This window comes from Mirounga leonina, unplaced genomic scaffold (genome assembly GCF_011800145.1).
Source record: "Mirounga leonina isolate KUSES-001 unplaced genomic scaffold, KU_Mleo_1.0 Mir_366, whole genome shotgun sequence".
Lineage (NCBI taxonomy): Eukaryota > Metazoa > Chordata > Mammalia > Carnivora > Phocidae > Mirounga > Mirounga leonina.
The window spans coordinates 25,786,203-25,801,931 of NW_023270709.1; the positions used below are offsets into that span (position 1 = coordinate 25,786,203).

The 15,729-nt window shown below is 44.3% G+C and overlaps 1 protein-coding gene across 4 annotated transcripts in view; it reads right to left on the reverse strand.

Annotated features, from left to right (window-relative positions):
• RIPOR2 (RHO family interacting cell polarization regulator 2) overlaps positions 1–7,997 on the reverse strand; it is a 110,627-nt gene extending 102,630 nt beyond the window's left edge. For 2 of the 4 annotated variants that reach the window (XR_004675828.1, XM_034985791.1), the window contains exon 1: positions 7,796–7,995. Coding sequence is in view for 3 of the 4 variants with exons in the window: in XM_034985791.1 (XP_034841682.1) it covers positions 7,796–7,856 (61 nt within the window). In the remaining variant the exon portion in view is untranslated. Of the gene's footprint in view, positions 1–7,795 lie in introns of all 4 variants that reach the window. The other 2 variants (XM_034985795.1, XM_034985794.1) reach the window with 2 other exon arrangements.
• Positions 7,998–15,729: the final 7,732 nt, after the last annotated feature.

Genomic DNA, 15,729 nt, shown 5'->3' on the forward strand with positions numbered 1-15,729 from the left:
ACCATGACCACCAGCATGACTACCACCACCATGATCACCACCACCATAACCACCATCATCACCACCACCATCATCACTACCACCATGACCACCATCATCACCACCACCATGACCACCACCACCATGGCCACTATCATCACCACCATGACCACCATGACCACCACCACCATCACCATCACCATGGCCAACATCACCACCACATGACACCATCATCATTGCTATCACAATTACCATCACCACCACCACCCCAACATCATTATCACCATAATTATCATCATCCCCATGTGGAAGAAGGAAAGTCAAGCTTCTGAAGGGTTAGGTAACTTTCCTAAAGTCAAACTACTAGTAAGTTGAAATAGATCTTTTGAGTCCAAATATTTTGCTCTTTCTTTTTTTTTTTTTAAAGATTTTATTTATTTATTTGACAGAGAGAGAGATAGCGAGAGCAGGAACACAAGCAGGGGGAGTGGGAGAGGGAGAAGCAGGCTTCCTGCCGAGCAGGGAGCCCGATGTGGGACTCGATCCCAGGACCCTGGGATCATGACCTGAGCCGAAGGCAGATGCTTAACGACTGAGCCACCCAGGCGCCCTATTTTGCTCTTTCTACTACGCCCTGCTATTCCCTCAGTTTAGAAGTCTGAGTGGTAATGATCAAAGATTTAAAAACAATGGTGGCTCTAGAATTTTTGTAAGCAAAGTACTTAGTATAGCAACATGGCTGGAGAAGGGGTTTGGCCCTCTGCTAGAAGTTGTTTGCAAGCATATAACTTTATATCCAGAGTGTAGATCACTCAAAATAGTCATGTTTTCTGAAGAAGCTTTTTTATCATGTTTTTTTATTAAGAGTTAAAATTCTAATTTTATGTTTCAGTTTTTAGGGATACTAATGGAGATTAATTGGGGGCTGAAGCATGCCCCACCGCAAAGACATCCTTGGTACCCCTCAGTATATAAACCAGAAACTGAAGGAGAAGAGTTTGTTTTTCCTAATATTTCAGTCACATAATTTATCTGAAAGTAGTTAAAAGTGCCTTCCACAAATCACATCTGCATATTTGATTCTCTGACATACTTTTCTTCATGTACCATTCTAATCAGCTTGTTGTGCTGATATAAATAAGAAGAAAAATCCCACCGTAGAAAATATTTTCATATTTACTCCTCAGAGTTTCCCCAATGCCAATTTAGAGAGAAAAAAATTCTATTCAACTGCTCAGCCAGCTGACTCCACTTGTGATCTCAAAGTCAAGGTATTCTCTTCTTGTTTCTTAGCTGAATGGATGGTTTAGAATGAAGTTGAGAGGGAGAAGGGTCCAGCTGGTTTTCCCCTGTTGCTGTTTTGAGTGGTATAGTATATTTAAACATTTAACCCCCAATGATCCAGAGACTAAGAAGGAAAACATTGCAATTTAAAGATGGCACCATAATCTCATCACTTTTCAGAAGGCAGCAATTTGTTCTTTCCTCTCTTTGTTTTATTTAGAAATGTTTATTTCCTAGGGCTACACCTCATTATACAGCTGAAGATGAAATACCAGATCTTTTTCTCTGTTTGCTAGGTTATCTATTACTGACAATCTTTAGTTGACACAGCGTTTTTTTCCTCTCTTAAGTTCTTACTTTGTATCCATCATTGACCTTCCCGTGTCTTCTGCCTGAAGCATTTGCTCAGGGAGGTAAAGCACGGAAAATGTAAGATGTTGAAAGTTCACGTGAGAGTGATGCTAATATAAAGTATTTTTAATTTGTCTTCCGGAGTAAAACTGGCCACTATACCTGCTCTTTGCGATCCAGCATAGGTCAAAATCCTCTTAAAAAAATCTAAAAATGATCAAGTAGATTGTTTTATCCTGGAAGGGAAATTCTAGATGCCTGATGAGATATGCTCTGTCTACACAGCACAAAGTGGTTTTTCAGCTTAAATGACCTGGTGTCCCTACCAACAAGGATCGAACACATCAGATGCTCATCAGATCCCTCCCTCACTCCAGGGTGGACGCGTGTTAGGGAATCATCCCACTCCCAGTCAGCCAGGTTCATCCACATCTCGGTCTTCCCAGAAACCAGCCCCCAGGATAGCCTGGAACATACTGAGTATGTTCACTATCCTACCAGCACACGGGCACCTGGGTGGCTCAATAGGTTAAGCATCTGCCTTCGGCTCAGGTCCTGGGATCCAGCCCCACACTGGGCTCCCCGCTCAGCCAGGAGTCTGCTTCTCCCTCTGCCCCTCCCCCCCCATACACACACACGTGATCTCTTTCAAATAAATAAAATCTTAAAAAAAAAAATCCCCCCAGCACCTACATTTTTGGGTTCACTTTCTTCTCTCCATTTTACTTGCCAGGACCAGTCACTATTTTTTTTTCTTCCTCTCTAACTCTTCTCTGCCCTTCTTCTGGTAGTGGAAATAGTCATTTCCATTTGACTCAGCTAATACCTTTTCCTTCTTTAAAATCTCTTCTGAAACCCACTGAATCACAAACATCTTTGTTCAACATCGCAGCTGTTTGGCAAACAATCAATAGGCAAAATTTAGCCATCCAAAAATAAATGAGAAGTTGAATAAGCCTGACACTTGCTAAGCACAAGAAAACATGTGAGGGACAGTTAACTGGAGAAACCACATCTCTCACTCATATGCTGACTTGAGTAAGTGAAGTGACTTCCATCAAGGGGGAAGGCAATGCTACCAGTTTATTTCTCCGTTTTGGTCATAACAACTACACATTTCTTTTGCTTAAAAACATTTTTTTTTTTTTTTTTTTGCCACACACAAATGGGTATGCTTATAATTTTCGTTCTCATGTCCTATAAAAGACATACTTGAGTAGGTCTTATACCATTCCTAAAAGGACTTGGTGGTGGCTCATAAAGATATGAAATAAGCATTTAAAATGCTTTATTTGTGCTATTGGGCCCCTTTGGCATTGGCCTGATCTAAATAGGTCACTCTGAGGTCACTGGAGGCCATTAATCGGGGGGGGGGGGTGGACTTGTGGTTAAAACAGCCCACATAGCTTCAGTGCAATGTGCTATTTTAGTTTGTCCTCCTGAAATGACACCAGCTCTTTGGCACCAACCAAAGAAAGCTTCCTAGACATCCACGGGAAGGGAATGTTCTGCAATGACCCAAGACACAGGTGACGGAGGCATGACTTACTGTGGGGACGTCTGTGTCTGCTCCACAACCTGTGAAAACAAAGGAGGGAAAACCACTTCCAAGCGAAGTGTTTCTCCAGGACTCCGAGGTGTGGAAGCGGATCCAAGCAATCTTGGCAAATCACGAAAGCAAAGAGTGACCAACTGTTTTCAACTCAGGAAACTAGGGCAGCTCTTTCTACCCGTTTTCCAATCCCATTACTTGGGTCCACTTGAGAACCCCAGATACGGATTTTTGGAGAAAGGTCCAACATAGCTAAATACTAATTATTATATTTATACGATGTAAAGCGTGGCGTAGTCAAACAAAAACTCCAACTCCTCCTAGCCAAGATGTGTATATTTTTATGTTCTTTTTAAAAAAAAGATTTTATTTATTTATTTGAGAGAGAGAGTGAGAGAGAGAGCATGAGATGAGGATAGTCACGGGGAGAAGCAGACTCGCCTCTGAGCAGGGAGCCCGATGCAGGACTCGATCCCAGGACCCCGAGATCATTACCTGAAACAAAGGCAGACGCTTAACCGACTGAGCCACCCAGGTGTCCCTGCGTTCTACCTCTTAATACTTTTTACTTAATACAGAGGGTATGACTTAACCTCTGAAGTTTTGGGATTTATTGGTTTTGTACATATCGTTAATTTAATCTCTTCTTTTTCTTTCTTTTAACTTCGGAAAGGGCGAATGTAATTCAGGAAACAACATCAAAATACACCAGATTCGAGTAGACAGCATAATTGTTTCCCTATTAAAAAATCTCTTCCTTGGCTTCATAAGCAGTAGAGACAGAAAGTGAGCATCACTTCTACTTACAGTTCTCTTTTTTTTTCTTTCATAAATCTTTTGCAGTTTTCTTGTTCTCTCTATACTGAAATTCCTTTTGAATGGGAAAACGTGCTAATTTACTTAGTCTGGGGAAATGAGAGAGGTTTGGTTCAAAGCGAGTGGTATTTTTTCCTAAGTATCTGCTGGTCTGTCCAAGAGCAACAAACAGCTACTGGTTGAATGTTTTCCCTGTGGCCCGTTCATCCTCATCCTGGAGGGTTCTCCTCCTCTGGGGAGGTTTACCAGGGACCCAGGACAGAAGTATTCTCGTGCCCTGCTGCATTGTACCAGGCCCGGAGAACCTTTGAAGGTCCTGCAAAAACTTTGCTGTTTCCTGTGGCCTTTCTGGAAGCAAGGTCTTACAAGGCTCATGAGTGTCCAGGGAATATAGGAGCCCGAGAAATACTTTGCACTCATAACTGTGAACTCGAGGTGTGTTATTATTCTAACCGTTGCACTTGACAAGAGAGCACTGAGCGGGGCCGAAAACAGGGCAGTGACTTGTGGCTTTGAGGAAAGAAGCAGCTTTAATGGGTGCCAAGGAGTCATTTCGGCTGCAGAACCAGAGACCGACCGCCACCGGGGGAACCGTTCCCTCCCACGGACTCTGCTCTGTTCCCGGAAGCTGGCTGGGGGCCTCCAGTGGGCACGACACTGTTTTCTCTTATTATTCTGATCACCACCAGATGCTATAGTTATCATTACTATAATTGTCCATCCAGCTACCTCTACTCACATACACCAGCCTAGCTGTCAAGAAGGCACAGTGATAAAACAGATGAAAGCCCTTTAATTTGATACGTTTGAAATAACGATGGGAAAAAAGCGTCTCCTTCCAATGACTGATCTTTCCATACCTTGGTAATCAAATTGATCATTCTCCCGAGAAAGAGTAAAGTCTACCTGATAGCAACCATGTTCTGAGTGGCATGATGATGTTGGGGTTATTTGGAAAGCAAACCTGAGGCGCTCTGTGTGTGTGTGTGTGAGAGAGAGGATGGAAAAGAGGGAGAATAAATATCGGGACTTCTGGAGGGTAAGTGGATCACTGCTTCTCTCTCTCTCACTAACCATTTGCAACTCTCCCCTAGCACAAGAATGGAGGGACACATCAGTGCTTCTTAATTCTGTGAACCATAACATTTTCTTTAACCACAGAAAACAATAGCTGAAGCAAACAGGATCTCAGAAAGGCAGTTAAAAAAATATTGTGAGCATGACTCATTTTTTTTTCTTCCCAGATCTCTATGTGGTCCATAAACCTAAATGAATTTACATATACTTGTAAGCAAATGGACCTAAATTCTACATCTGTATTCCTTTAGGGGGAAAGCGTTCTTTAAAAATGTGTCCATTGTGAGGAAATATGGTTGCCTTAGTAACAAGCTCCTGGGCATTTTCCTTCCATTATATCAGAACCAAAAGCTTTCTGCTTTCCTAGGCCTGTTAAGTGAGCCGAAAGCATGAAACATAGAGCAAGCTGAATCCCTGTAGGTAAACGCATGTCACTGTGCAGAAAAGATTAAGTAATAGAATGCTGGAATTCTTTAAATGAAATCTTACAGAATGTGTAATCACCCCTCTTGTTTTAGATGAAGGCAAGGCTCAAAGAGAGGACATGACTTGCCCAGGACCCTACACCCACACAACGTCAGGGTCAGCGCTCGGATCCAGCTGCCAGTAACTTGTCGGATGAATGTTCGCCATCTCATACCTCTGAACGGTGGTTTATGAAGCTGAAGGTCTGTAAATCAGTCTTATTTTGAATCCATTAGGTTACCCCAACATGTGAAAAAGCTCTTGGGCTTCACCTTCTATTCCATAGTAGGAACTGGTATTTATTGAGCACTTACTATGTGGTAGGCACTATTCTAAGCCCTTCCCTGCAACAACATTTAATCAGCCCACCGCCTGTGAGGTTGTTACTCCATTTTATAAGTGAGTAAACTGAGGCACATAGCAATGAAGTAACCTGCTCACGGTCACAGAGGGATTTAGGGGCAAAGCCCGGGCAGTGTTAACCCCACTGCTGAAACTCTTGGCTGCCACCCCCAGCAGAACTTGCTTAAATGAAGCACCAGCTGGCCAAGCTCTCGCAGAAATAGGCAAACATGAGCCAGAACTCAGAGAACCAAATAAAAATACACTGGGATGCTGGACTTACAAGGATTCTTTCGCTCATCTTTGGAGATTATGTTCCATGAGAAATTCAGTCCAGAAAGTGTAAAGCATATCACATGTGAAGCGCAATGCAAATACTACGAATCTATTGTGAAGATGATCGGTACGACCCAACAGCACTGAGAAAACAAGGTTAGCGTAGCGAGTTACGTAACTTGCATAAGTCACAAAAGGAGTTCGAGGCACATGAGATTTTGAATCTGCATCTTGTCCGACTCCCTACTTGAGTCTTACCCATGCCTGTTGAGGTTGAAATAATCACCTTAATCATCAGGAATGCTCATGGGAGAGATCCTACAGGTTCATCAAGCCTGCTTTGCTGAGGTCTTAACTCTCCCTCAGGGCGGGGCCACACATAAACCGTAGTGTGGCGCATCGGACTCTAGATGGCGCTCTTTAGCACCACAGTCAGACACGCGAAGAATCGCTTTGGGGAAAAGAAATGTGGTCTGGGGGTTTTGTGGGTTGGGTGAAAAATCAGCATTGTCCAATCTAGGCTAATCTTCCTAGCTGTAAGCATTTTTTAAGTCCTGCAGGGGGTGAATATCTAAGGTCAAATTTCAAGAGGCCCTAAATACCTGTCATCAAGGTAAAGCAACAGATTGAGAAGTTGGCAAACACCAAGCAAGCTGGTGTAGGTATTCTTCAACCTGATTTTGGTTATGATAAAACTTCACATTACGATTTTAAATATTTCTGAGGTCAGAACAAAATAATGGAAAGACATCGAAACACTGGTAGTGGTTACACCCTAGATGAGTAGGTTGCAAAGGAGTCTTACTATGTATACTCTGTAATTTTTCTTCAGTGGATTTGTATTACTTGAGTAGTCACTCAAAATTTTACTAGTGCTCATTAAAAAAAAAATTACTTGATAGAGTTTTCAAAAACTAGCTATGGTTTCTTACGGAAATCAACCCAAGTGATGAGATCCCTGAGCCCAGATTACCATTTATTTAGACAATTTCAAGTTCTAGAAAAGCTCCATCTCATTGGCAGCACTTGGACAAGACATCTGCAGGTTACGAAATTAGCCACTGAAAATTATAACCTGTATAGCCAAACCCCACCCCACAGGTCTGCTTGTGGAAGAACCGCAAAATAAGAAGGGAAAACTACATGGTGCCAGTGAGTATCAGAAGCTAGCATCCCAGCTGGAAGAAAAGGAGGAGGGCGTGGACAGTTGGGTGCCAAATACATCTGAGGAAGAGAGAAAGATTCAAAGGGAAAGGGAGACGGAGGAGAGGCAGCTGGTGCAGATGAAAGCAATATGGTGCCATGGAGAAGCATCCATGGTCCATCTGTCCAACTGCTCCCCCAGCAGCTCAGCGGTATGCAAAGCACCACGACAGGCTTCCCTTAACGTGTTAGGCAAGAGAGCACAGAAGGACGGGGAATAACTGAGCGCTCATCTCCTACCCTAAACATTTATCTAGTCATGACTTAAAAAAAAAAAAAAGATATTTGGAGGAACCAGTCAACTCCCTGGCGTCCTGCTTTGCCTCGTATTCGGTGGTGCCTAGATGGATACCCACAACCACCAGGATGCTTTCAAAATACCCCAGCTGGGCAAAAGTTTCAAAGCTAAGCAAAGCAGACCAGAATGGGTCCTGCCAGAAAGACATTTACCTTCACCAAAAATATCATCCTCTTCCTCGCCCAGGAGCTCCTCGGGGTCCAGATACTGCATCTTGGAGAGGGCAATCAGCCGGCGACAGGAGGAGCGCAGCACGCACACTGACAGTCCGCGCTGACACCAGGGCTCCCCGGGGCGATTTCGTCTCCCCCGCTGCAGGTTGCGAAAGCCCTCAGGGAGGCAGCTTCCGCCTCTGCCTCTGCCTCTGCCTCTGCCCTCGGAAGGCAGCTTCATTCATATGAATAGGCTCCCTGAGCCTTTCCGAGTGCATTCCACGTGGGGTAATTCTCGCCCCTGAGAAGAATTTTGGGGAGAAGGGGGGCTGCAGATCCGGTTCAACCTGAACACAGACACCACCATTGCACAGTCTGAGTGCAATGAATTCTTTCAAAGCTACAACTTTCAGTTTTTCTTAAAGAGAAAGGCAGGCTTTTAACTTTCTTAGGAATTTGAACACAATGGGTAGCGTAAGAGAGGGGGCTGTTCACATCTATCTTGCTTTTGCGTCCATGACAATTTCTCCCAGAGCACAGCCAGCCACTATGCCACACCGAAGGGGCATTTGGGGGGACCAAGCTTCTCGTTCACTCGGTCATAGCTGCCTTCTTTCTTTTTGCAAACCTCTTGCATTTGAGAAGGAGAAACTTTACAAGTGTTTGAACTGAGTTCAGCGCACGTGTAGGTTCTTATTGGCTCAGTTAATCTATGGCCAAGCAGTAGGTAACTTGTTTGGGTCAAACCACTTCCATTTCACAGTATGGACTCCGTCTGGGTCTTCAGACCATCACTAACATAGAAGAAAACTGACGCCAAAGGCAACTCCTCCCAGAGAGGGAGGAGTCACCAACCGGGGAGCCTTCACAGGAGCACTGGGCAGGTCCCCATAGGAACTACCCAGAGCTAAGTTCCCTATGGGGCTCAAACACCAGTGTCTGAGTGATACTGCAACTTCGTGTGAGGCTCCAGAGCTCTCTGTTGTGTTGTAAAGACCTCACAGGTGGTCAGAAGCTCAGAAAAAGCAAATAGGGATAATGGCGAGGAGTTGTTAGCCCCCAGGGTTGACTTCTGGCAACTATTTACTGAGTAGGGTTTAAAAAAATATAGATGATAGATGATAGATGATAAATAGATAGATTTAGATTTTTATTTATTTGAGAGAGAGAGAGTGAGAGAGCTCACGAGAGCAGGGTGAGGGGCAGAAGGAGAAGCAGACTCCCTGCTGAGCAGGGAGCCCGACGTGGGGCTCGGTCCCAGGACCCCGGGATCATGACCTGAGGCGAAGGCAGACGCCTCACTGACTGAGCCACCCAGCTGCCCCTAAAAATATATTTTTCATTCATTGGCTTTATTTTTTAGAGCGGTTTTAGGTTCACAGCAAAATGGAGAGGAAGTAAGGGTTTTCCTATCTACTCCCTGCCCATGCACAGGTGCAACTGTCCCCATTAGCGCCAGCCGCATCCCCATCCCCAGCATCCATCATCAGAGAGGTGTCTTTGTTCCAATTGCCGAGCCTACGCTGGCACATCGTAATCACTCAGAGTTCACAGTTCACCTTAGGGTTCGCTCTTGGTGTTGTATGCTCCATGGATTTTGACAAATGTTTAATGACATGTATCCACCATTACAGTATCATAAAAAGTAGTTTCAGCACCCTAAAAACCCTCTGTGCTCTCTTCTTCATCCACCCCTCCCACCCACCTCCCAGCAACTGCTCATCTCTTTTAACTGTCTCCATAGTTTTGCTTTTTCCAGAATGTCATATAGTTGGAATCATACAGAATATAGACTTTTCAGGTTGGATTCTTTCAATTAGTAATACACATTTAAATTTCTTCCACGTCTTTTCATGGCCTGTGAAGTCATTTCTTTTTAGCGCTGAATAATATTCCACCATCCATATGGACCATGGGCTCTTCATCCATTCCTCTCCGGAAGGATGTCTTGATTGCTTCCAGTTTTGGCCATTACAAATGAAGCTGTCAGCAACATCCATGTGCAGGCATTGGTGTGGACATAAGTTTTCAACCCCTTTGGGTAAATACCAAGAAGCACAACTGCTGGTTGGTATGATAAGAATATGTTAAGTTTTGTAGGAAGCTGCCAAACTGTCTTCCAAAGTGGCTGCACCATTTGCATTCCCACCAGCCATGAATGAGCATTCCTGTCATTCCATATCCTCACCAGCATTTGGTATTCACAGCGTTCTAGATTTTGGCCGTTCTAATAGGTGTGTAGTGGTTTCTCATCGTCTTACTGAGTGCTTTCGGAGAGACTGGCACTCTGCAAGCTCAGAATCTGTCTCCTCCTCTATCAACTGCACCCGTCACATTACACCAGCTTCTCCGAGGGGAGAGTAAGGAAAGTGGGGCTGCAAAAGTCCAGCCATGAGAAAGTGTAACCAAACTCAAGGGGTTTGTCACTTGGGGTGCATTAAATTGAATACAACCCAAGGAAGTGTAAGAAGCAAAGAACTTTTTATTACTTGTTACAAGTAAGAAGACAGGGACCTAGCTCTCAAAGCACCATCTCCCCCTGGGGCTAGCACGGGAAGCTTTTATTCAGTGTATTAGGGGGCGGGGTAGGGAGCTTACATATACATTGGGGAACTCACACATATTCTATTACTTAGGCACTTTGGCTCAGTTGTACAAGTCTAGCGTGTCAACGTGCGATTGCGTACACCCCATGTTCAAAAAATGGCAGGAAACCCAGCCCATAGGAGGAGATCTTCATATTGTAATGAACTAAAAGTAACTTCAGGACAACTCGGGGGAGGGGGACTCCTTCTGCACAGGTCCTCAGCTCCAAACCCGCTCAAACCGGCTCACAGGAGGGACTATCAGGTGAAACACCGAGCTGGGTGTCTCAATGCTGAGGACTACTCTTTCTGCAAAAGAAAACACATTCCTTCCCCGCTTCCCCCCCGCCTCCCCACTTTCCCCCGATAGCTTTCAGCCCTCTGATTTGAGTACCGCCCCACTGCATGCTAGCTAACAGAGGAATTCTAGAGTCCGTTGGTTCACGAAGGGCTACTTGGGCACCAGCAATGGGCTTATCCCTGCTCTGGTTGCTGTGGGGTTCCCAAAACCAGCATGCAGCTCAGGGGCTGCTGGAACCTCCAATCCCCCTCAACCAGGGCTGGGACCGTCCCCAGGGCAGAGTTTGGACATATGTGAATGTTTGGGGTTGCACAATGACTGGGGGTATTACTGGTATTTAATGCCTTGGTAACCTTCCTGCGATGCATGGGGCAGTGGCTCAAGAGAAGAACCGTCCAGCCCCAAAGGCCAATAGAGCCTCTCCTCCACTTAGAAATACCGAGAGGCAGACAGCTGGGGCGGACGCCTTCTCTAGCTCTCCTTCGTTTCCCTCCTTCCTGACCCTTCTACCACCCCCCCACCCCGATTCCCACTCAAATGACTTTTCTGGTCAAGAGTTGTACTTAATGACTTAAAATTAATAAAAATGGATCTGAATCGTAAGATGGTGCAGCCACCACAGAACAGTATGGAGATTCTTCAAAAAATTAAAAATTAAAAACAGATGCCACATGACCCATCAATCCCAATTCTGGGTATATATCCAGAAGGATTGAAAACAGGATCTTATCTTGAACTGATACCTGCTCTGCCATGTTCAGTGCAGCATTATCCACAATAGTCAAGATGTGGTAGCAAGCTAAATGTCCATATATATCTCTCACCTTCTTGATCCATTCAGTAATGGACCCATCCATAATCCATCCAATAATCCATCCGATAATCCATCCCTAAATATTATTCAACCTTATAGAAGAAAGAAGTCCTGTCACACGTGGATGAACCCTGAGGACATGATGCTAAATGAAATAAGCCAATCACAAAAAGACAAATATGACATGACTCCCCTTATGATGCATCTAAAGTCTTCAAATTCATAGAAACAAAAGAATGTGGTTGCCAGGGGCCAGGGGGAGAGGGGAATGGGGGCTGTCATTTGACAGGGTCTCCGTCATGCAAAATGAGAAAGTTCCAGAGATCGGTTGCACAACAATGCACAAATAGTCAACGGGGCTTAAAAATTGTTAAGAGGGTAAATTTATGTTATTTGTTTCTATCACACACACACAATGGACCCAAATGCAGGATATCTGGGTTCGCACTGGATGGGAGGAAGGGAGGGTGTCAGTTTTGACCATTACTACATTTTTTACCCATCATCCCCGTGCCCCTTACTCTTTGCAGTCCCATGATGGGGATGCTGTTCCTTCACAGATGAAGCAATGGGACTCTGAGAGCTTAAATAACTTTCCTAAGAACACATAGCTGGCGAGTGGCCAACTGGACTAGCTCCAGGGCTCACCCTGTACTTCTCGTTGTCAGAACAGCTTTGGGAGGCGGCGCTGCAGAGGATCTGGGTCACCACAACATCCCAGTGACTCCTGGGATCTGTACCACTTCCATCTCCTCCCATCTCAGAGCCACCAGGTTACCATGTTAATCCTGGGCCCCCCAGCCTTTCTTCATCAGCAACTTAGCATGGTCTCTCCAGGCCTATTTTCTATATTTTCCTGTTATGGGCTTAATTGTGCTCCCCCAATCCCACCGCAATTCATATGTTGAGGTCCTAACCCCAGCACCTCAGAAAGTGACCTTGTTTGGAACTAGGGTCATTGCAGGTGTAACTGGTGAAGATGAGGTCATACTTGAATAGGGTGGGCCCTTAATTCCAATATGAATTGTCCTTATAAAAAAGGGGGATTTGCACAGAATCATGCACACAAAGAGAACACCATGTGAAGATGAAGGCAGAGATCTACAAGCCAGGGATGCCAAAGATGGCCAGGAAACCCCCCAAACCTATGCAAGATGCATGGAACAGATTCCCCTCACCTTGTCCGGAAGGAACCAACCTTGCCAACACCTTGATCTTAGGCTTCTATCCTCCCGAACTATGAGACAACAAATTTTAGTTATCAAAGGCCCCCAGTTTGGGGTCCTTTGTTACGGTAGCCTTAGCAAACCAATACACTTCCTCATTGGGCTTGTTCTGAGGATTAAATAGGATAATTCATGTAGAGGAACTGACATAGCACAGGGCACACTAAACACAGCCAGTCATAATTATCCAGCTTATATCTCTCACAGGGCAGCGTGGGGCCATTTCTCTGATCCAAGCGTCAGTGGGGGTAGGGAATGAGCAGTCACCATGCTCAGTACAAAATCTCAACAACCCTCAGTAAGTTCCCCTCGGTCTTGTCTTCTCCAATTAGATATTCTAAAAACAGCTAACAGTCTCCAAGAACAAACACCTAATGCCACTGAGAACACTTTGAAAGCAAGGAATATAGAAAATATGGTCCCTGCTCTCCAAAATTCACACTCACTCTACAGAGATAAGGCGTATACGCATTAGCTAAGCCGGAAAACTAATGAAATACAGAGGCAACTAAAAATATGAGTAAATTTCAAAAGCAGTGTTGGGGCACCTGGGTGGCTCAGTCAGTCAAGCATCTGACTCTTCGTTTTGGCTCAGGTCATGACCTCAGGGCCCTGGGATCAAGCTCTGTGTCAGGCTCTGTGCTCAGTGGGGTCTGCTTGAGATTCTCTCCTCCTCCCTCTCTCTCTCTGCCCCCCCAATAAATATTAAAAAAAAAAAGAAAAAAGTGTTGACTAAAAAAATCTCAAAAAATATAAATAGTATGATTCTGTTTATATAAATGCCAAAAATAGGCAAAATGGAGAAAATATATAATTAATAGCTAACACATATAATGCCAGGAATAGTTCTAAGTCCCTTGATTCACTTAATTCTCACACCAACCCTGTGAAATTGGTATTATTATCTTCATTTTACTTCTAGGCCCAAGAAGTAAAATGACCCAGCTAAGGTTATACAACCTGTGGTGGAGCCAAGATCTGACTTAAGCCCCAGCTTTACCCTCACTGACCACATTACACGGTCTCGCATATGTGGAAAACATAAGGGATGGCTGAGCCATTTGCAGGTCCCCAGCTGTGGATACTCCAAACCTTTCCTGACGTGGCTCCTTGCCGCCTGTTTGTCCTCTCAACTTGGGACACATCCACTCATCTTCCAGAGCTTGGTTTAAGGGCTACCACCTCCATGAAGCTTCTCTTATATCTCCAGGTGGAAATGCTTATCCTACTCCCTTGGTCCACCTATTTATTTATGTACCTATTTCACCCCTGCCCTTCCCTCCTTAAGGGCAGGGCCTCTTTCCTCTTAAACTTTGTATCTTCAAACTCCTAGGATATTACTAGGAAGAAAGTCATTGATCAATTTGCATTTTTTAAAATGAGTAACAGTGACTAAACGAATGGCCAAAAGCTCTAGTGTGAATCGAATACAAGAGGGCAAAACTTTCACTGGAGAATTCACCCTAGAATCTATAGGGGAGGGAAAAAAAACCCTTTCCTCTATCCTTTTAGGTCTTTAACTGGGACCTGTGAATTAAACTGACACAAGACAGGTTAACAGGAGAAAGGGCATAGAAATTGTATTAATATTTCTATATGCAGAGGGGCTTCACGGAAAAGAAGTCGAAATCCCAGAGAAGTGGTTGACTCGGTCTATATATCATTTTAATGAAGAGCAATAAGCTGTGGATCAGTGGCTAGACAAAGGAAAAGGAGAAGGTCTGGGCTCCTAGAGGTGGTAAAGTTGGGGGAGGAGGCTAGGATGTGAGTGATCAATAAGGGCTGTTTAATAACATCTGTTTGCGCGCTCATCTGTCTCCAGTGATAAAAGTGGTCTTCAGTGATGAAGAGTTTCTCGCCCTGGTGGGAGAGAGCAGACCTTTGCAAAGGGGACTGCCTGCCCTGCTTTTAGGCAGGAAGGGAGAGGGCAGAGAGTTCTCCTGTGTCTTCTGTTTCTCAATTGCCGTCAGCTAAAAATAATCCTAATGCCAATGTGGCATATTTTTGGGTGGCCTATTCTGAGCCTCTTCAAATCTGTACTAGAATAGAAAGACCAAGGCTCAGGAAGCTCAATGTGCACAGCTAGGCAGTCAGTGAGGGGGAATTAAGGGGCTGTAGGTTACAGGGAGTAGTTCGACTACCTCGGAAGACGTGGGTCTGGAATGACAACCAAAGGACCTTGCTTTTTCAGGGACTGAGGCAAACAGCTCTGATAACCAGATTTGGGGTAGAGAACAAAAGTAAGGTGAGCCAGTATGAGCCAACTCTTTCATTGCAAAGACTGTTTGTGACAACCTGGGCTAAGTGTAACAACAGAATCTCATCAAGGTCAAAGGCGCGGGAACTTGGCAAAGCTTTTATACTACCCTAAACAGCTGGTACCCACTTTGTGCTATCCCTAGGGGTTCAAATTTCAAAGACATGTGAATCCTCGTCCTTGCTTTGAGGAACTTCACTCACTGGCTCCTGTGGTCATTCATTCATTCATTCAGTCAGTCATTTATCCACCTATCCCTTTGAAAAATAATCATAAATGTCTAGTATATTTCAGGTCCAGTGGGAAACATTTAAGTAAATGTGTAAGTGTGCATGCATTGTGCTGAACATATAAACATCAACATGTGGCATGAAAATTTAGAATGATGAACTGTTTATTTATTAATTTTAAACATTTTTTGCAAAGCTTGCTCTTTTGAAAAAGAAACTTCCATCTGTGAAGTGCTTAAAGGAGGAAGCCATACTAGTGGGAAAATGTCATCATCCAATATGGGCTTTCATTCCAATAGTGGATGAGCTTCACAATCCCTTCTCTGTCTCCACTTCTGGAGAATTTCCCAGTCCCTCTAGAAAGTGTTTCTGATTTTCAGATACAAACACTTCAGAGCAGGGAAAAGAATCTGAAATAATTAGGGGTAAAGTGTCCAGAAACAGAAAGGAGAACCAAGTAGGAGAGAGGAATTGAAACCAAGGAGTGGTTGGAATCAAGAAAGAAAAAGAAGGTAAAAAAA